General features: G+C 56.1%; 1 protein-coding gene across 1 annotated transcript in view; it reads left to right on the forward strand.

Annotated features, from left to right (window-relative positions):
* The window catches only part of FBLN1 (fibulin 1), an 81,060-nt gene that overhangs the window by 32,075 nt on the left and 28,253 nt on the right, over window positions 1–20,732 (forward strand). Inside the window, exons 13-18 of the mRNA XM_088025747.1 lie at window positions 3,729–3,872; window positions 4,681–4,809; window positions 5,539–5,664; window positions 8,513–8,632; window positions 9,424–9,555; window positions 11,277–11,400. Coding sequence (XP_087881873.1) covers window positions 3,729–3,872; window positions 4,681–4,809; window positions 5,539–5,664; window positions 8,513–8,632; window positions 9,424–9,555; window positions 11,277–11,400 — 775 coding nt within the window. The remainder of the gene's footprint in view (window positions 1–3,728; window positions 3,873–4,680; window positions 4,810–5,538; window positions 5,665–8,512; window positions 8,633–9,423; window positions 9,556–11,276; window positions 11,401–20,732) is intronic.

Here is a 20,732-nt window from a genome sequence, read left to right on the forward strand (position 1 = left end):
TCCTCTGACCCTCGATTTCTTCCTCTATAAAATGGGAAGAATCATAATATCTGCCTTAGAGGCTTGAGACAAGGATCGAAGAAGAGGATTGTGAAGTGTCTGGTGTATTAAAGATTTGTTTTAAGAGATACTCTGTGTTAGTAGTCAGTTTCATGGAGAGAGGAGAGGAGCACGGGAGGTGCAAAGGGCCTGGGGCAGGGGAGTGGGGAGCTAGTGTTTACTGGGCAGGGAGTTTCAGTCGGGGAAAATTAAAAATTTGCATGTTTGGTTGGTGGTGATGGTTTCATGACAGCACGAACGTAGTTGATGCCACCTGTCTGTAGACTTAAAAATAGGGAAAACGGCACATTCTCTGTCACGTATATCTCACCACAAAGCCCCACAAAACTACTCTGTTGCTATCAAAGAAAGAGAATCCCGTGGGAATGTAGTAAACTAGTAAATGCAGGAGGCCTGGCGAGAGGCTCAGGTCAGGGAAGCAGCGTGCGGGAGGGGCAGGGAGCCGAGCAGACCTATTACCTGCTCTGTACGGGGGGGGGGTGGGGGGGTGACTCTCCTTTCTCCTGGGCTCACCCCGGCTAACCACCTGGCTCGGTCACTGTGTGCTGTTGGCCTTTGCGTCCAGATCCGCTGGCCTGGCCTTGGCCTCTGCTCAGCAGAAGCTTCTGGGTCCTGCCTTTGAGGATAGGAGACTTCTCTCCCAGTGAGAGTGCAGATGCCACCCGTTAGAGCCCACCCTCCCTGGGGGCTGCCCCATTACCCTCTTTGAAAGTTTGACACCTCCGAGAGTGAGGGATGGCGGGTGTCTGTCTTCGGTCTGGCTCACCCACTCTCAGAGAAATCTGTATTGATCTTTGGTCTGAAATGGTAGTTTGGACTGAAAGCTCTCCTTGCTTTTTTTTTTTTTTTTTTTAACCACCCTGGGATATTTAAAGACAAATAGAACAGTGACCCTCACTTTGGACGGGGGCCTCCTTGGAGCCCTGCCCCAGCCTTCTTCTTTAAAGCTCCCCTGTCATCCCGTGCGGGGAGTGTGGGGAGGCTTCGGAGCTGGGGGGCAGGGGAGGGGCTCAGCTTGGCTAGGCTTGGCCCCTCACCATCTTCCACCCAGTGCAGGGGACCATGGTGCTGACAGCCCTCCCAGGGCCAGCAGGGAGGAGGGGCCTGCCTGGACTTGCCCTGTGCTTGGAGGGGGCTCTGCCAAGGAGACTGGCATCTGTTCGGGATGGAAACCCTGACTCATGGCAAAACCAGCCCCGATTTCCACAAAGAAGGAACATTGGCAAGTCTCAGCATGGCCCCCTCCTCCCCCACTACGGGGTGCAGACCGTGCAAGGACAAGGTGTGAGAGTAGCGGGAGGGGACAGTCCCCCTCAGTGTCTTACCCTAGATGCAGGGAGAGCCTGGGTGAGTGGAGCTAAGCCCCAAAGGAGCCCCACCCACCAGCCCCTGGTTATTTGGAGGGTTTGCAAACCAACCATGAGGTGCCCCTCATCTCAGCCCTGGGGCGGCCCCCTTTTCATGTGCCCACACTCCTCGCAACCAGACTCAGGGTTCTTTCTTTAAAAATTTTTTTTTTTTAATTTCAGAAGTTACATATCTATATATATTTACAAAAATGCAAGCAAATCCCAAAGTGCAGAAAGGAAACGCTCCTCTCTTGCTCAGCAGTGTCTGAGTGCCCTTCTGGGCTCCTGCGGTCTGGAGACTCTTTGTTTCTGATGCAAATGGGGCCAGACGGAGCTGCAAAGTGCTTCCCCGCCCCGCCCCCAACCCCTTCACAATGTATTTTGACATCATTTTACGTCAGTACCTTTATGTCATCTTTTTAAAAATGACCTCGTCATCCCAAATACTTCTCTACAAGGAGAAAGTGTATCAGGATCCAATGCTAGTTTCGAGGCCACCTGGGAGAGGGCGCTTCCCCTCCCCTGTGTGCATCCTGGTCTTCGGCTTGCACACCTCTGCCAACGGCACCCTCACCCCCTCCAGAACAGCGTGAGGTGGTGGGAAGCTCTGACCTCATGGGCAGCCAAATCCATCTTCCCGGGATTCCTGGAAGCATTCCTGGTGCCCCACAAGCCTGCCTGTTCCCCTCCGGCCACCACCGGCAGACAGCCCAGCAGCTGTAGAGCTCTACCCCGGGGTGAGGGGGGGAGAGGGGGGTGCACAAGAATGGCCATGCTCTAAGAAAGCAGAGGCCTTTTTCCTTATTATAAGACATAGAATGTTCTAGAACCTTGAGGTTTGGTTGCTGAGGGCCTTGAGACGATCCCATCTTTTTGTTGTTTTTTTTTTCCCCGTTTCTTCTGATTCCCAATTGGCGTGCATCGTCTTCCCTTCTGCTTTAGTGAGGACAACAGAGAGGACCAGAGCGGGCTTCCCACACGCTGGCCCCCTCTGTCTTGGGACGCTCACAGGTCCGGGGACAGAGTTTGGGAACTGTAGATCTGATTGGCGAGCACAAGGCTTGGAGGGAGGCCATATTGTTGCTAAACACTGCATTTATTCTTGATGCAGAATTTTTTTCTGTAAAGGGCTAAATACTAAGTACCAGCTTCATGAGCTCTAGGGTCTCTGTTGCTGTAGACAATAAGTAAAGAATGGGCATGGCTGTGTTCCGATAAAGCTTTATGACAAAAATAGGCAGTGGGCTAGATTTGGTTGGTAGGCTGGCAGGCTATGGTTTGCCCACCCCTGATTTGAGGGCTGGGAGGCAGGACTCCCTGGTTCTAGAGCTGAGTGGGCCCTAGGCCCATCTGTGTGCTTGGGGAGTTCCGTTGTTTATAAAATGCAGAGAATAATCCCGGCCCTGCCTAACTTGCAGGATAGCTGTGGCGGGTGAGGGCAGTATGGACCTAAACGCTTTTGTCAACTGTTAAGTACTGCACCCATGCTTAAGGCCAACTCAAGGGGGAAGATGCGGCTGGTCACTGACTGTCCGAGGAGGGTGGGGTGTGGCCGGGAGGGGAGAAGTTCAGCCAGTCCCTCTTTTTGACTTCAGCTCAGGGGTCTTCTACCATCACTCCCTTCTCTTTGTCCCCTAGATGCTTTGTAAGTATCTGAAAAGGGGAATTCTTAAAAACCTCGGTCCCTTTAGAAGTCTCCCCTAGTAAGAAGTTCAGCCTGTGCGGTTTGTTGTTGTTGTTGTTGTTTGAGAGAGAGAATGCGAGCGGGGTGCAGGGCAGAGGGAGAGAGAGAGAGAGAGAGAATCTTAAGCAGACTCCATGCTCAGCGTGGAGCCTGACACGGGGCTCGATCTCATGATCCTGAGCAGAAATCAAGAGTCCGACACTTAACCAACTGAGCCACCCCCGTGCCCCAGCCTCTGTGATTTTGCACCGGATTGTAGCTAGAGGAGCAAAAGTTTATCCTTGTGCATTTACTGGTTCGCACTCACTAGGCATGTGAAAATCAGAAGGGACACGGCCACGTGACCGTGGGCAGGCCTGAGAGCCAGGCAGGCAGCCTCAGATGCCGTGCAGGGAAAGACGGACGTGTTGAAGGTTCAGGGGCAGGGAGATGGGCCAGGCAGGTGGTGTTTAAGGTGGCATGTGCTGGCAAGATCTGGGAGCCGCTTGGGAGGCCGCTGTGTGGTCCAGGGTGAGGGGGCACCATGTGGGGTTTTGTAGTGAGGGGGGGAAGTAGGGGTTTTCTGGAGACCGGGTTGTTGGGTTTTTGCAGGCCCTCTGTGTTTAACCACATTGTCTCTGTCTTCCCTGCTGCAGATATCAATGAGTGTTTAAGTATCAGTGCCCCGTGCCCTGTTGGGCAGACATGCATCAACACGGAGGGCTCCTACACATGCCAGAAGAACGTGCCCAACTGTGGCCGTGGCTACCATCTCAACGAGGAGGGAACCCGCTGTGTTGGTTGGTATTAAAAAATAAAACCAACTTTTCTGTCTGCTCCCAGCACACCCCTCCCTTCTCTGAAAGGGGAGAGGAGATCCCCAAAGTGAAGCCATTTCCACCTGTCCGTCCATCTCATTGCTCATCTCCAAGCATAGACCTTTGCCTCCGATTGCTTGGACCATTGCAGTATGCCAGCCTACCACTGCGCCCAGCTTTGTCCCTTTCAGTCGGTCTGGGGTGTCCTGAGCTGAAAGCTCCCTTGGTGCCTCCCTGCTCACAATCCCCACTGGTGGGACACAGAGTTCAGGCAGCGACCCTGCTTACAATTCAGTCCTCCTGAGGTTGACCCAACTTTGAAAACCTTATAATTCAGATGAAATAGGTCTTGCTGCTCCCTAAACAAGCCCTACCCTTTCCTCTCTGTGTGGTTTTCTGCTTTTACATCATTCCCTCTGCCCACCTGCTGCTACATTCCTTTGGATCCAGGTCCTTGTTAGCAGGAAGGAGTCTTTCTCCCTGTGACTCCCAGAGCACTTCCCTAGCATCTCCTCTGGGTCACTGGGCACTTCCTGCCTTCCCTAGGGCCGTTGCTGGCCAGCCGGAGCAGGAGGCCCCTGAGGGCAGGGGCTGTACCTGGGTCCCCTGTCTCCCCAGCATGGGGCGCATCACGTAGCAGGCACTCTGTGACATCGTGTTGAAGGACAAATAATGTTGCTTTGTTAACATACGTTTTAGTTTGCTGCTTTCTTGTCTTCCTCTCTTGATATCTTAGGGGAAAAAAACCCTCACACTAAACGTTTTTCAATGCATCATTCTCTTTTACAAGATGTGGACGAGTGTGCAGCACCCTCTGAGCCCTGTGGGCCGGGGCACCTGTGTGTGAACTCCCCTGGAAGTTTCCGTTGCGAGTGCAAGGCTGGATACTATTTTGACGGCATCAGCAGGACGTGTGTGGGTACGTGGGTGTCCCCACAGGCCTCGGTGGTCCCCTGAGAAAGTCCCAGTACAGCAGCCCCAGAGAGCAGACCCTGAGTCGGGTGACCCCCCATTCTGGTTCCACCTGCCACTGCGCTCCCGGGTGTGAGCCAGGCCCCCTGCCTGTACAGCAGTTGCTCTGCTTGACCCAAGGCCGGCAAGGGTTTGGGAGACTGCGGCCCGCTCCACAAATGTCCAGAAGCACGAGTGATTTCCCAAAGTCCATGCTCACCCGCAGGGCTTCAGGGCTGTGTGCACGGATCACGGCAGAAGAACCCGTGGTGGCATGGCCGCCTCTCTGCCAGGAACGGGAATAGACACCCCCAATGACCGCCCCCTGCCACCCCCAAACCAGGCTGCTCATGGGGAGGCTGACAACTGCCCCGTTCAGCCCCAGAGCCCCGTGTCAGACCCCAGCGGACCCTCCTTCAGGACTCCAGGGTGGAGAACTGGCGGGTGGGCACGTCCCCAGGAGGGCGGCTGTCAGGGAAGGAGCCTGAGACTTGCCCAGCGGACAGGCAGAGGCCGGGTGTGGTCCCAGCACCCCTGCTGACTTGCTGTGGCTTTGGGACAAGTCGCTTTGCCTCTCTCATCCGAGAGATGGGGCTGCAGGCGGTGGGGGACAGAGGTGGCGAGCAGAGGCGGTGTGAGGCGTTGCCTGCTGGGGGACGGACGCTGCCCTGAGCCGGCCCCGTCCGCTCTGTTGCAGACATCAACGAGTGTCGCCGCTACCCCGGGCGTCTATGCGGCCACAAGTGCGAGAACACGCCCGGCTCCTACTTCTGCAGCTGCACTGTGGGCTTCCGGCTGTCTGCCGACGGCCGGTCGTGCGAAGGTGAGGCGGTGCGGGCAGGACGGGGTGCTCCGGGACCCCCTCCTCCTGGGGAGAGCCACTGCTCCACCTGCAGGCCCCTGGGGACGGACTCGAGTTTGTTTCCCCAGCACGTATTAGGTGACGCACTGGTTGGGGAATCGCCTGTAAAAGGTGGCTTGTCAGAGATGACCGCTCACCCAGTCCCTCCCGGGCCCTGGAGCACCTGGTGGCATCTGTCCAGGGCCACGCACGTGGGGAGTAATGAGCTAAAGAAGCTGTGTAGGACATGGCTAAGAGTGTGGGATTTGGAGGCGTCCGACCCACCCTGTGTTCACGTGACCGTGGGGAGTGGCTGATGTCACCTGCCTCCGTGTCCTAACAGGAGAAATGGGGTTGATAGGTCAGATTTTCTTTCTTTCTTTTTTTTTTTTTTAAGATTTTTATTTATTTATTGAGAGAGAGAGAATGGTAGAAAGAGAACATGAGAGGGAGGAAGGTCAGAGGGAGAAGCAGACTCCCTGCCGAGCAGGGACCCAGATGCGGGGCTCGATCCCAGGACTCCAGGATCATGACCTGAGCCGAAGGCAGTCGCTTAACCAACTGAGCCACCCAGGCACCTGATAGGTCAGATTTTCAAGTAAATTGGAAAGACAGGTTTTACTCAGACTTTTGCAGTAGCGGAGAGAGACAGATGTCAGTGTAAATCCATCTCAGCTCTGCAGAAACAAAAGGCGAGAGGCTTTTGAGATGCGGGGGCGTGCTAAGGAGAGGCACCACAGGATTTGTGGTGGGATGGACCGAGGCCGCTGCACCTGCTAATTGGTTCCTCCCCTCCCGCAGAGACTGGGAGAGGGGTGCCTCCCCTTTTGATGACCACATCTCAAAGGTGTGGTTCCTGCATCCTGGAGAAAGACTCTTGGGTAGCAGAGGATACATCTCAAAGGGACAAGAGAGAGGGTTTACATTTATAAGTTTTCTAAAGTAAATACTTCTAAGAAGAAGGAGGCCAGGGCATGTCATCAGGTGTTGGCTGGAATACTGAGTATCTTCTTCGGGCAGCACTGAGCTTTCTCAGGCAGGCATTTTAAGGGTCTGAGGCCATCATCCTAAGTACCCCATCTTGGGCCAGTAGGAGCCATGCTAAAGTGTGGTCAGGTCTCTCCGTCCACCAGGTGGGGGTTGGGCGGACTTGTTCGTGCTGTGTCTTTCGGTTAGCGCATAGCACCAACCTCTTCTGGGGATGGACTGCGATGGCGTGAAGTGCATTCAGCACAGGGCTTGGCACACAGTAGGTGCTCAACAGGTATCACGTCTTCTGTGGGGATTAGGTTCTAAGGTCAGCAAAGGAAAGAGCTTTGACAGCCCTCAGTGATGCCCTCCCATTGCCCAGCACAGCCTCTGGACCCTCAGCCGAACGATCACAGAAGTCAGATATGCCCAGATGCACCCAGTATGCACAGTTCTCAAACTGGAGGCTGGGCAGTGGGACAGAATCGTGGGTCCTAGGGTCCTCCCAAGGGTTAGGATCTGCCCCCAAGAACCAGACCCAATACATGTATATTGGCAAGGAAAGCATTCACACATGGCGGGGCGGGGGGGGGGGGGTTGTCCCCTGAGCTTGGGTTCAAATCCTGTTATGGTCTTGAAGAAGTAAATCAGCATTTCTGGGCCCCAGTGTCCTCACCTGCAAAAGTGTGGGGTAGCAGGACCCACCTTATCAGGAGCCATGAGGATGAAGCACGTGAAGAGCTCATCCTGGTGTCCTGCGTGCACTGAAGTGCCATCTATGGACACCGCGGGTGTTCTTGCTGTTATCATTCATGGCTTATGCTGTTCCTCATCACTGCTAAGTGACCAGAAAGGAGATATTCACGTCTACATTAGCAGCAACCCTGGGGACAGAAAACCAGGGCCTGGCCAGCTTTGCCATGTCGTTCCACTAAGCTTTTATGAAAGCCCCCTGACAAGGTGTGTGGTGGGAACATGGTTCCTGCCTTCAAGGAGTGTCTCCAGGATGTGACGAGAGCGGAGGTGAGCAGATGACCAGGTGAGCAGGTGGCGGCCAGGCTGGGCACGGGGCTACTGCAGGACGAAACACGGGGTGAGAGGCGAATGGATATTCTCAGCTGCTCGCCCGTCCTGCCCTGCTAGGAGTTAGCAGTAAATAAATGTGAGAGGAGGCTTCTAGGCCAGAGGTTGGCAAAGTTGTTTTTTTTTTTTTTTTCCCTAAAAGCCACGTAGTAAATATTTTAGGCTCTGCCAGTTATAATCTGTGTTGTAGCTACTCACCTCTGCCGCTGTGTTGCAAAAGCAGCCACAGATCGGGGTAAATGAGTGAGAAGAGCATAAAACTTTCTTTGCAAAACCAAGAGGTGGGCCGGATGTGTGCTGATCCCTGCTCTCAGTGAAGGGAACCGAGAAGCGGGATCCCAGGGTTGCCAAGTGGGCCGGTGAGCACCGAGCATTGGCGTGTTAGGAATATTGGCATCTCGGCTGTTCACCCAGGCCTCCCTGTCTGCAGAGGGCATCATCTTGGAGGTGAAACGGGGAGGGCCGTGATCACATCTCCATTTGAGGACTAGAACTGACCTGGCGGCAGTCTGATGGGGACCCCACGGGGGCGGCTGAGACCGGAGGCTTTACTGTTCGTCCTGATGAGAGGTTCCCGATCCCTCGGCCATGGGGGATGGAGTGGCAGCCGCTGTCCCTCGGGATGACCCCCGGCGGGTCCCCAGCCCCCACCACCGTGGGACCTCTGGCCCTTCCTCTGTGTTAACTTGAGGGAGGTGCTCTGTCTACAGCCCTGCCAGGGAGCCCGGGCAGGCGGCTGGCTCCGAGCATTGACCTCCGGGGACCCTGTCTCTTTCAGACGTGAACGAGTGCAGCAGCAGCCCTTGCAGCCAGGAGTGCGCCAACGTGTACGGCTCCTACCAGTGTTACTGCCGGCGAGGCTACCAGCTCAGCGACGTGGATGGGGTCACCTGCGAAGGTGGGGGCGCCCCGCTCGGCTGAGGGGAGAGCACCTCCACCCCCCTTCCGCTTAACGCCCTTTCAGGCTGGCAGGTGGTGTGGGGTTTTTTTTTTTTTCCACTCCAACTGAGATTTATTTGGATACAAAGAAGTCATTGCGAGTGAGGTTTAGAAAGTAGCAAACACGTGACCGCGAGGGTCACGTGTGCCGGGACTTTGAACCGCGCACGTGGCTGGGCTTGGTGGTGGCGACCCAGGGGCGAGGTGGGGGCCCAGGGGCTGCCCACAGGCCTGACCCGAAGCTCTGCCTCTCCTTGGCCGAGGCTGTGCATCCCCTGCTGCCTGAGGGCTGAGCCCAGACCCACCAGGCTGTCGGACGATTAAACCGGTCGTCGACTCGTGCTTGGTACGGTGCCTGGTGCACCGCGGGTGCTCCAAGGACAGCTGCTGTTAGGATTCCTACTTCTTTCCCGGCAGGCGTGTTTTTTATTAGCACATTTGTTCTCATTAGCATCAGGATGTACCTGGGGCCTGCAGGTGGCCTGTATAATGTGCTAGTCCCCTCCCTGAGCCCCCAGTCCGCCTCCTCCCCCACGTATGCATGCTCCACACCACGAACTCGCTGTGACCCTAGGCGAGGCCCTTCCCCTCTCTGGGCCTCAGTTTCCCCTTCTGGCATAATAGTTTCTGAGGCCGCCCCGGCACCTGGAGGCTTCCTGTGTCCAGATTGCCCCATCCTGGCCCACTGTTGGGAATGTAGCCCGGCCGGGGTCCACACGGGGTGCTGAGGAGGGGGCTTTGCCGTCACAGACATTGACGAGTGTGCCCTGCCCACTGGCGGCCACATCTGCTCCTATCGCTGCATCAACATCCCTGGAAGCTTCCAGTGCAGCTGCCCGTCGTCTGGCTACAGGCTGGCCCCCAATGGCCGCAACTGCCAAGGTGAGCATTGTGGAACCCCCGGGGGTTGCTTAGGCTGTGCGCGGGGCTCTGCGGTGCTGGGGAGCTGAGGCCAGGCAGCCCCCAGCTGTGGGGATGCGCTCCCCTGACCCAGGGGCCACACCATAGATGGGGTGCATCCGGGAGGGCGAGGGGAGGCCTCCGCACACACACCCTGGTCTCCCGCACGCGGCACCCCTGTCTTCAGGGGGTTCTGACCCCCTTGCTGGGCCCTCGACAGCCCCAAGGGGACCAGAACAGGGGATGACAGCCTTTAGGAAGATGCTAGCCAGGGAGGAAATGGGAGCTCAGTGCCCAGAAGGCCCCATTCCACAGCACAGGACCGCTCGTTCCATCTTGCATTCTCCCATTCGACGAACCCTTGATGCGAGCCTGCCAAGGGTTAAGGGCAGAACAGTGAGCAGATGGTGGAGGCCTCTGTCCCCAGGTGCTGATGATGACTGCCCGGTCGAGGGGATGGGTGTGTTCTGGTGTGTGACAGCTTACGTAGTTATGAGCATAGTCCCTGTAGTTATGAGCACTATGGATGCGAGGGTCCTGCTGGGGCCGGGGGTCGGCTCCAGCATGGGCTAAATGAGGGGGCCAGCGACACCCATCTGTATTCAGCTCCCATGTCTAAGAACATTCTAGGGGTCATCGTGAGCTCTGGAACTGAGCCATTTGGCAACTGAGAGGAGCTGCTGAGTAGATATTTGTGAATGAAGGACCCTGGAATGGATCCAGGGACGGCCCCAGAAGCTGGATCACAGAGGTCGGGTCTCTCGGCCCCTTCCTCATGAGTGCCCCCCACAGGACTGTCGACCCAGAGGCTCCAAGAGGCCCCGGGTTCTGCACTTGTCAGTTCTGGTCGGGAAGAAGGTGGCTTTGATCAAAGGCAGGCAGGAGCTGTGGCCTTTCCTGGGAGGCACCCACTCAGCTTGCCTGTAGCTCTGGATGGAAGTCACTTTGTTTTCTCCTTTCTGGCGCAAGAGATGACTACCGCAGCCTGGGTGCTCTGCCAGGACCAGCAGAAACACATTCCTGAACCTCGGTCTTTGAGATTCAGAGTGTTGTTTTTGCCCCAAGATCAGGCATCTGGCCCCTCTTCACAGATGCCTCCCAGGCTTGGTGGCGTCCCCCGGACCCCACCATGGGGCTGCTCCAGAGAGCTGTGGGAAGGGGGACAGTTCCCCGCGTCCAGAGTCCTCTCAGGACCATGCCCCCAGCATCGCCAACCCCGGGCCCTGGGCGCAACCTAGAATTCCTGTAAGCCTGGGTGTCCTCCCCTACACCATATGGGGCCAGTAGCTTCTGCCATGTCCTTGCCGGGATGTCACAAGCCCCACACGAGGTAAGGTGTGAGATAAGGGTGCACCGACCCTGGCACCAGCCCGTGTGGGTTTAAAGCTCGACTCGGCCGCTTGCGAAACGTGTGACCTTAGGCGAGTCACGGAACCTCTGGGAGCCCCTCCCTAAGATGAGGATAATAACGGTATTGTGCGCGGAAGCGTTAGAAGGGACAGAACTCCCCAAAGCACTTCCAGAGCTGTTATTGTCACCGTCATCCCAGGAACTATGAATAACAAGTAGAAACTCTATAGATACTGATATCCTGTAAGTAAAGGAGCTGTGCGGTGGGAGGCCTGGTCTCCCCGGCTGGGGATGGCCACGGCACAGCACGGGCGGCCTCCGCCTTCACCGGGCTGCCTCGGGGTCTCTCGCAGACATCGATGAGTGTGTGACTGGCATCCACAACTGCTCCATCAACGAGACCTGCTTCAACATCCAGGGGGGATTCCGCTGCCTGGCCTTCGAGTGCCCCAAGAACTACCGGCGCTCCGCAGACACGTAAGTCCCTCGGGCCCCCCCGCGGTCTGTCTGCGTCGGCCTTCCTGCGGGGTGTGGCTCCCGGCCTGGACGGCCAGTTAACCGACTGTGCCCTCCCCCCCGGGGGTGGGGGATGACCCGGGAAACTGGAGGACCCCTGAGTCTTTAGTCCCCAAACACCAGGAGAGCACAGAGAACCAAGGTAGTGACTTCAAGACGGCCGGGCCTGCCCCCCGCCCCCGGGGTAGCCTGTGCATGGAGCCAGGCGGAGATCCCAGGCCTCTGGTTTCCGAGGGCAAGACCAGGGTGCAGGGCAGCTTGCTGGGCCTCAGCTTTCTCATCTGCACAATGCAGGTGTCAGGATGTGCTCTGACCCAGATGAAGGTAGTGCTGGTTCTGGGTGAGCCGACGTGATTGCTGGGGCGTCGTCAGTCAGCAGCCCCCCTTCTTAAAAGCCAGATTCCCTTCAGCCCGGTGACAGTGTGGGGCCAGCACAAAAGGTCTGTGTCCCAGACTTGAAGCTATGTGTTCCCATGTCATTGGAAGCTCCTTCCCTCCCAGGCCACCGGGATGTGTGCAGGAGCGTCCAGAAACCCCTTCCTCAGGGCGTCGTGAGAACCCTCTGATCTCCCTACTGGCCACCCTGCCCCTGATTTTATTCAGCGAGTTTCATTTGGTGCCCCTGTCAGTAGTCTCAGGAAGAGCTCTCCGGTGGGGCCAGATTTGGGAGCACAGATGCATGACCCCTCCCTCCAATCCCTGGAAATGCTCAAAGCCAGCGCACAGCTAGGCTGACTGTGACTCGGCCTTTTGACCTTGAGGGTCAGGGCCTTCTTGGCTGGTGCAGCTGGCCTTGGTGTCCACTTGCTCAGCCTCAGGGGTGGCTGCCCTGGCTTGTGGTTCTGGCCCGGCCTCCGGCTTGCCGAATGCCAGAACAGGAGATGCTCAGATAACCCGTCTCCCCCGCAGCCCTTTGGGCTCTTCCCAGTGTCTGCGTTCATCCTCTGCCCCCCCCCCCCCACCTCCATGGGCCCGCTCTGTTCCCCCAGCGCGGGTATGTTTGTCTGCCTGGAAACCCAACAGCTCATGTCTTCCAGGCACCCCCGCGAGGGAAGATCCCCTCCAGAGCTGGGTTTTTGAGTGTGTGGCATTCCAGAGACCTCGTGGGTTACCCGGAGGTCTAGAGGGCAGTGAGGACGTTCCTCTGACTGCTAAGAAAGTTCCGTGTCCTCAGTTTGAGGCTGGGATGCCACTGTGTGTTTTAAGTTCCTGTTCTCCCAGGCCTTTGTCCGTGTCTGGGTTTGAGGACTCTGGAAGACTGGCTGGCACTGGGCATGGACTTCTCACACCCAGCCATGAAATCCAGAGGAGGCGGCTGCCCTGTGGGGGTCTGCACGCCTCCCAAGCCTGCGGGGCTGACAGGTGGGCGCTGTGTGTCGAGGTCGTGGCTGAAATCAGCAGACCCGGCTCCTTGCCACATGTTGGCGCATGCTGGAGAAAGTCTTTTACTTGTTTGGGGGCCATGGGCAGACCGTGTGCAGGTACCTGGGCAGACAGGAGGCCCGCAAAGGCCCCCATCCCCTGCACCGTGCCTGCTAGGGGCACATGCCAGAACAGCAGTGACTGCAGAGTATAGCAGGGTTCCCTCCTGGCTGGGGTGGGGGCCGGGGGGCTGCCTGGAGTAGGCGATGCTAGAGAGAATGGGCAGGTAAGAGCTGAGTTAGGCAGAGAGGGAAGGGGTGGTGGGCAGGACTACAGTAGAGCTGTGGCCAGGGGAGCGAAGGGGTTCCAGCCGTGAAATGGGGTATTCAGCAGGGAACCTGGACCCACATTCCATTCACTGGGGGGTTGATGCTCCAAGGCTCAGTCTGTCCCCATCCCATGGATTGATTCATCAGCCGGTACCTGGGGCAGATAAAGAGGGGGCTCGTCATTTTCTGTGAGGACAGGAAGTGGGCCCCCACCCACAGTACAGGCAAGGGGGGCGGGTGGTGAGGCTCCAAGCCCCCCCTCCCGGGAAGATGGCCAAGATTAACGCACAGGCCTGCTCCCCAGCGCCACCTAGCGGTGGGAGCAGGGGTGGGGAGGAGAAAGGAGCTGGGAGCCAGAGTCTGGACCTGACACCCGGTGCACCTGCCCCTGGTGACTGTTCTCAAGCCTCCTGGGGATGCTGTGGCATTCTGGAGGGATGCCAGCTTGAAGTCAGGTTCACTTGGGTTTGCCTCCCCACTCAGTCCATTCCAGGTCCTTGAGCTTCTTGGAGCCTCCATACTCGAGCTGTGAAGGGGGTGGTGGTGTCACCCTGCCAGCTTCCCGTGGGGTGAGCAGTGATTGTGGGGCAGAGCCCCCTCATGAAGCTCACACTGGGCTCACACTGGTGGGGTGTGGGTAGGCACCCCAAAGGCGTATTTCACTGCCAGGGTAATATGGATGAAGGGAAGGTGGGTGGTGCCCCTGGTGTCCAGGTCCGGGCATGGCCCGAGGGACTGTGTGGAAAGGGGAAGAACCAGGACCGGGGTTCTAGGCTTCCAGACTCGTTCTCCTGTTCCTTGGGGCTGTGGCCTCAGGTCAGTGTCTTGGCCACCCAGGGGCCCTTTCTGCATCTGCAACGCCTGCTTGGCAAGGCCTTGAGGATTAGCGAGGATTAGCGGTAACGAGCTCCAGGCGTCCAGCCCAGTGCCAGCACATAGTCCATGCTTAGAAAAAGTCGCGGTGAGGAGAATGATCACTAGACATCCCCGTTTCCCTTCCTCGGGGCACGGCAAATCCGACACGGAGTTTCCTCGGGGTAACTTTGCCGTTCTTGCTCTGTTGCTTGCTGACCGCGTGACTGATGGAGTTGCCCGGCCCTCAGATGGGAGACGAGATGGGGGTTCTGAAGGGCTGGGTGGTTGGGGCCGTCACTGCCGCACACAGGAATCCATCCGGTTACAATTTTCTCCTTTGCTGATCCCTGTGGCTCCACAGGGAGCCGGCCAGGAGCCCAGAGTAGGAAGTGGGGGCTGGGGCTGGAATCCCAAGTTGAGTGGCCACAGGAGGGGTCTTATCCTGGGTGCCCCTTCCTAGTGAGGGGAGTTACTCTGGGACCATGGAAGCTCATAGCTTAGTGGGAACCTAGTGACAAGCCTCTGACAAGTTGAAAGCGACACGGGCAGGACGCAGGCCAGAGCTCTGAGCAAGGAGGGGCTGATGTTCTCAGCCCTGCTAACGGCTCAGGCTGGAGGTTACCGTTTTTATGGCTTCTTTTCCTCCTCCTCAAGAATCCCCTTAAAGAATTTATAATCTGACCTTCAGAAAGCAATTTGTAAAATTTAAAAGTACTGTATTAGGAAAGACCCAGTAGCCAGCATTTCTGAGGTTAACATTTAGGGTGCCTTGAGAGAGAAGATTTAAGACGTGCATACTGTCTCTCTCTTTCTCTCTCTGGGCCTCAGCCTTCTCTTTCTCTTCACACAGTCTGCTTCTGGGCAGTGTCCCTGGCAGCCAAGGGGCGGTAACTAGAGCATGACCCAGCAGGCTGGGCCACAAACCACAGGCTTGGGCCTCGTGGATCGTCCAGGCTGTTAAGATCCCGACCGTACGATTCCTTCTGACCCACAGGAGGAATGTCAAAGTGTTCCAGAGCCTGGGATGGGGCGGAAGACCGCTTTGTCCCCTCAGCAGGGCCGACCCCTGAGGCTGGCGGGCTTGGCAGCCTCGGTTGGCCGGGCTCTGGGCCTGAGGGTGTACCGCGGGTGGACAAGAGGGGGTGGAGTCCTGCCTCCGCCTGGTCCTGGGGCTTCTCCGCAGAATGACAAGAGAATGGAAGTCGGGGAAGTGCTAGCGGGGAAGGCTGTGAGCGTGAGACAGCCTGGGGGGTGGCCCGAGTGGCCATGCCTTCCAGAAGAAGGGATTGGGCCTGGAGGACCTTCTTTCTCTGGTGTGTGCCGACTTCCAATAACTGCATTTTCACAGAAAATAGGGTGTTCTGATCCAACTTGTTGAACTGGAAAATTAGGGCACGTTGTTCTCTTGTACGCAGTGAGATGGAAACCAAGACGTGCGGTCCCAGGGACCTGGCCGTTCTCTGCGTGACGGCGGCCCCTCCTCAGTCCAGACATACTTGCTAACAAAGACTTTTGCGTCAGGCAGTTTGCCAGCTGCAGTAGTTACGATTTCTGTGATGTTTCAGTAAGTGTAGGATAGAGCAGGTTAGGATCACTGAGGTTGGAACTGACCGGGAAAATCAGGGCCATATTTATTTGGGTCCATTTACGAAGCACGTAGTAGGTGTCACATGCTGGGTACTGGAGATAAAACCAAAGAGCCATCGCCCGGCTCTTGGGAGGTGAGAGCTCAGAGATGCCTAGTGTGAGAAAGAGCTTGGGGTGCTCTGGCTTTCGGGTCAGGGGAGCGGTGTGGAGCCCATTGAAGAGGGAGTGTCCAGTTCCCTGGTGTGCGATGCCTAAGGGAGCTATACCGGAGCATCACGCACACTTCACGTGCCCTCCCCCCATACACGCTCGGCTAATGCTTCCATCGGACAAATCAAAACCCTGTCCTTGGACAGGGTACAGGCCACACAGAAGTGGGCAAGCTTGAGTCACATGAAGGAGACTCTAGTGCCACCTGCTGGACAGACCCACCAGGCCCTTCCTGAAGCAGCGGGTACGTGTGTGTATGTGCGCGCACGAAGGCTTTCAAGTGAGGCCAACTTTGTTTTTGCCACTTACTACACTATGGAGTCGTGGACGTGTCCTCACTGAGCTTTGATCTTCCCGCTGGTAGGACAGGAGAACAAAGTAGGACAAGGAAGTGAGCTAATGGAAGGAGAAGCCCTCATGAACCCAAAATGATGCTAGGCACCATCCCTCAGTGACTCCCAAATCACCAGGAACACTCCCATTTGGCTTGGACCTAGGTGTCTCGGAGTAGGCAGCCCCTCAGCAGCACCCTTCTTCTGCTTACCTTCTTTCCTATCTCTCCGCTCTGTGTCTGGGGCCCCTCCCATGCGTGAGGTGACTCCTCACCTACCAGGGAGGATCATCCCCCAGGGAGGGCCATGGAGCTCATGCCCAGGGATGTCTTTTCTAAGTGCTCAGAATGGTAAATGGCCAAGTAAATGAAATGATTCCTACCAGTCCTGATAAAGAGCTGGAAATAGGATGTAAAAAGAGACCACACTGACAATAAACGCCAAGTGTAAAATAAGTCCAAGTGACCCAACACGAGGCATGGAGACTTAAAGAGCTGAAAGGGAGACGTGATGGAAGACCAGACAGTACATGTTCCTGGCTGGAGGATCCCAACACAGTCCAGATGGCAGAACTTACTGGGACATGCTCTGCCAAGTCGCATAGGGCTCGGCCCTTTGGTTCCACTTCCTAAGGTAGCTCCCATCAGAGTGTGAAGACGTAGCATTCAGGAAGCAGAAGATGGTTCATGTCCCCATCCTCTCACGAAGTTAGAACCTGTCTCTATCTCCATCACAGGAAGTTAGGAGCTATCACCATCCTGTCACAGGAAGTTAGAACTATAACAGGAAGTTAGAACTTCTTTCCATCCTGTCAAAGGAAGTTAGAGCCTATAATAGGAAGTCAGAACCTCTTCCCACCCTGTCACAGGAAGTTAGAACCTGTGACAGGAAGTCAGAACCTCTTCCCATCCTGTCACGGAAGGTAGAACCTGTAACAGGAAGCTAAAAGCTCTTTCCATCCTATCACAGGAAGTTAGAAGCTATCATCGTTCTGTCACAGGAAGTTAGAACCTATAACAGGAAGTCAGAACCTCTTTCCATCCTGTCACAGGAAGTTAGGAGCTATCACCTACCTGTCACAGGAAGGTAGAACCTGTAACAAGAAGTCAGAACCTCTCCCCATCCTGTCACAGGAAGGTAGAACCTGTCACAGGAAGTTAGAACCTATAATAGGAAGTCAGAGCCTTTCCCCGTCCTGTCACAGGAGGGTAGAACCTGTCACAGGAAGTTAGAAACTCTTTCCATCCTGTCACAGGAAGTTAGGAGCTGTCATCATTCTGTCACAGGAAGTTAGAAGCTGTAACAGGAAGTCAGAACCTCTCCCCATCCTGTCACAGGAAGGTAGAACCTGTCACAGGAAGTTAGAACCTCTCCCTGTCCTGTCACAGGAAGGTAGAACGTATAACAGGAAGTTAGAAACTCTCCCCATCCTGTCACAGGAAGTTAGAACCTGCCACAGGAAGTTAGAACCTCTTTCCATCCTGTCACAGGAAGTTAGGAGCTATCATCATTCTGTCGCAGGAAGTTAGAACCTGTAACAGGAAGTCACAACCTCTCCTCATCCTGTCACGGGAAGGTAGAACCTGTCACAGGAAGTTAGAACGTCTTTCCATCCTCTCACAGGAAGTTAGGAACTATCACCATCCTGTCGCAGGAAGTTAGGAGCTGTCCTCTTTCTGTCACAGGAAGTTAGAACTATAACAGAAAGTCAGAACCTCTCCCCATCCTGTCACAGGAAGTTAGGAACTATCACCATCCTGTCACAGGGAGTTAGAACCTGTCTTCTCCTCCACTCCAAGCCCTGGCTGTCCCAGTGGACACACAGGAACCTGGGCCTGGAGCACAAGGCTCAGCGGGGGGGTTGAGGAACAGACCTCACTGCCTGAGCACAAACCTGGCTTCCTCACTCGCTGTGACCTTGGGAAGGCCCCCGACTCTTTCAGGCTCAGTTTCCTCACCTGAAGAATGGCACTCAACCCACTGTCACAGTGCGGTTACAGTGATCACACTAGAGAAAGCTTGATGACGAAGGGCCAAGCCCTTGATATATGGCAGCAGCCATGACTGCTAGTGGCGGAGATGATCACTCCCAGGGGCATCTCCGTGACCCACCAAGAGCCCTGTATGGCCCTGACTGCTGTCTGGGTGAGGGGCCAGGCGCCTGGACGACACTCAGCGGGCAGGGTGTGCCTGGTGAGTGTGGCCCGGGGTGGGGCTCTGCCAGTGAGAGGGGACACGCCTCGCTCCCGGCACAGCCCTAGACCCCAGCCACCCAGCGCCCCCTGAGGGTGTTGGAAGAGGCTAGTGGCTGAGTCAGCGGCCCGGAGGTCCACGGCACCTCCCGCAGGTGAGTGAGGGGGGCTCTTCCTGTCGGCTGAACTGGCCAGAGGGGTGGCGGGAGGCCCCGCACAGCGAGCCCCCCGCTTTCCCTCGTGCTCTGTTGTTCCTCCGCTTGCTGAATTTGCTCTAACCCTCTTCTTGTCTCTCTGTCCACTTTTCTTGCAGCCGCTGCGAGCGCTTGCCTTGCCATGAGAATCAGGAGTGCCCCAAGCTGCCTCTGAGAATAACCTACTACCACCTCTCTTTCCCCACCAACATCCAAGTGCCCGCGGTGGTTTTCCGCATGGGCCCCTCCAGTGCCGTCCCTGGGGACAGCATGCAGCTGGCTATCACTGGCGGCAATGAGGAGGGCTTTTTCACCACCCGGAAGGTGAGCCACCACAGTGGGGTGGTGGCCCTCACCAAGCCCGTCCCTGAGCCCAGGGACTTGCTCCTGACCGTCAAGATGGACCTCTACCGCCACGGCACCGTCAGCTCCTTTGTGGCCAAGCTTTTCATTTTTGTGTCCGCAGAGCTCTGAGCACTTGCTTTGGGCCGCCGGGGGCTCCCCCTTGTCGCTTTCCTAACCCTCCCCTCCGGGATTTTAATAAAGTTTTAGCAGGCGATCCCTACACAGCATGCCTCGCGTGCCTTGGTTTTATTTCGCATGGTGGGGATTCTGTGCTGTTTCTCACCCCGGGCGGGGCGGGGGGGGGGGGGGGCGGGGGGCAGGAACCTGCCACTGCCTGGCGCCCCCGTGCGGTGACGAAGTGTTTTTCATACAGTAGCGTGCATCTGGGGGTCCCTGTTGATGGAGGTCACCATACACCCCACCAGGGAGCCCAGGGGCGGGGAGAAGGAGGCTCGCATGTATCATTTCAGATGAAGGATCTCTTCGTTTTGTGTTGAGCCCAAAGGATGAGGCGATCGTTGAAAGATTGTTGAGCTCCTTCCTCTCTCATTTTACAAATGTGGAAACTGAGGCCCGGAGAAGGGAAGGGGCTCGGCCAAAGTTTTGTGGCCCGTGTGTGGCAGAGCCGGGCCGTGGGGACCAGGTCTTCTGGCTCTGCTTGGTTTCCTTGCTCTATCGTATGGAGCTGAGCATTTAGTGGAGTCAGAAAAACTCTATCCTGAGATTCGAGCCTCTCGTTCTGTTTGTCTTGATGAGAGGCCTGAACTTGTGGTGGAAAAACCCCGAACACACTTGCCGAATCTTGGATGCAGCTCTTGCCTAAATGAGGGTAGTTGCCTCTACTGGGGATTTTGCCCCTGTGCCGGGAGGCGGTGAAGGACGACACAATAAATGTGCCGCTCACGGGAACCACTGAGTGTGCTTCAGGTCCTTTGTGCGCCTTACCTCCGGGGGGTGCAAGGCCGGTGTCTCATCCCCATAGAGACTCAGAGAGGGTGAGTGATTTGCCCGAGATCACACAGCTGGTATTTGAACCCTGGCTTGCTGCCTCCACGACTCTGACTATTCCTTTCTATCACAATACCTTCAACATGGGCCTTGACTCACCCGCCTCCCTTCATCTTCCCCACCATGATTCCAGCCAAACCATTGTCACAAATCCCTAGGGTGCCTTTCAGGCCCTGTATAATTTAGTCCTTGCATGCATCTCCAGCCTGACTTCGAATTATTCTCCCCTTGATCACTTCCCTTGAGCCACACTGCTGAGTTTCTTGCTGCCTCAGGCCCTTTGCACATGCTTTGCACCCTCGGCTTGAAAGTTGGTTAAAGCTCAGCTTAAGTGTTCCTTTCTCAGTGAGGCCTTCCTCAACACCATTGCGTTGTCTCCTCTGTCAGTCTTTCTCATAACACTTCAACGTTATGCTTATCACAGTTTGCATTTCCCTTTTGTCTGTGTTTCGCATCTGTCTTCTCCACCACCCAGAAGCCTCTGTGATGGCAGAGACCAGCTCTGTGTCATTCAGTGACGTGTCCCTAGCTCCTGGTGAGGTGCGTAACATACACACTAGGTGCTCTGTCCATGTCTGTTGAGGGAGTGGATGACTTTCTGTCAACATTGGCTTATGTCTGTAGCATTTTCTGTGACTGCCGATGCTGTTTCCAAGCAGAAACAAGAGGGGAAGGCAGAATACCACAGAGGAATCAAGTAAAGGATATTGCAGGATCCTAAGCTCCTTTCTACAATGACATGTAAGTTGGTGGGGAGGGTGTCCTGGCCTTGCTGTCTGGTGGGGAAGACAGACATACAGTAAACTCTGCGCTTTGTACTTTTGACAGAAGCAGCAGTTAAGTTGCCATGGAACCATGCACACTTCTGGCCAGTCACCT

This window comes from Eumetopias jubatus, unplaced genomic scaffold (genome assembly GCF_037043125.1).
Source record: "Eumetopias jubatus isolate StellerSeaLion01/CBP00866 unplaced genomic scaffold, mEumJub1_p1.0 scaffold_8, whole genome shotgun sequence".
Taxonomy (NCBI): domain Eukaryota; kingdom Metazoa; phylum Chordata; class Mammalia; order Carnivora; family Otariidae; genus Eumetopias; species Eumetopias jubatus.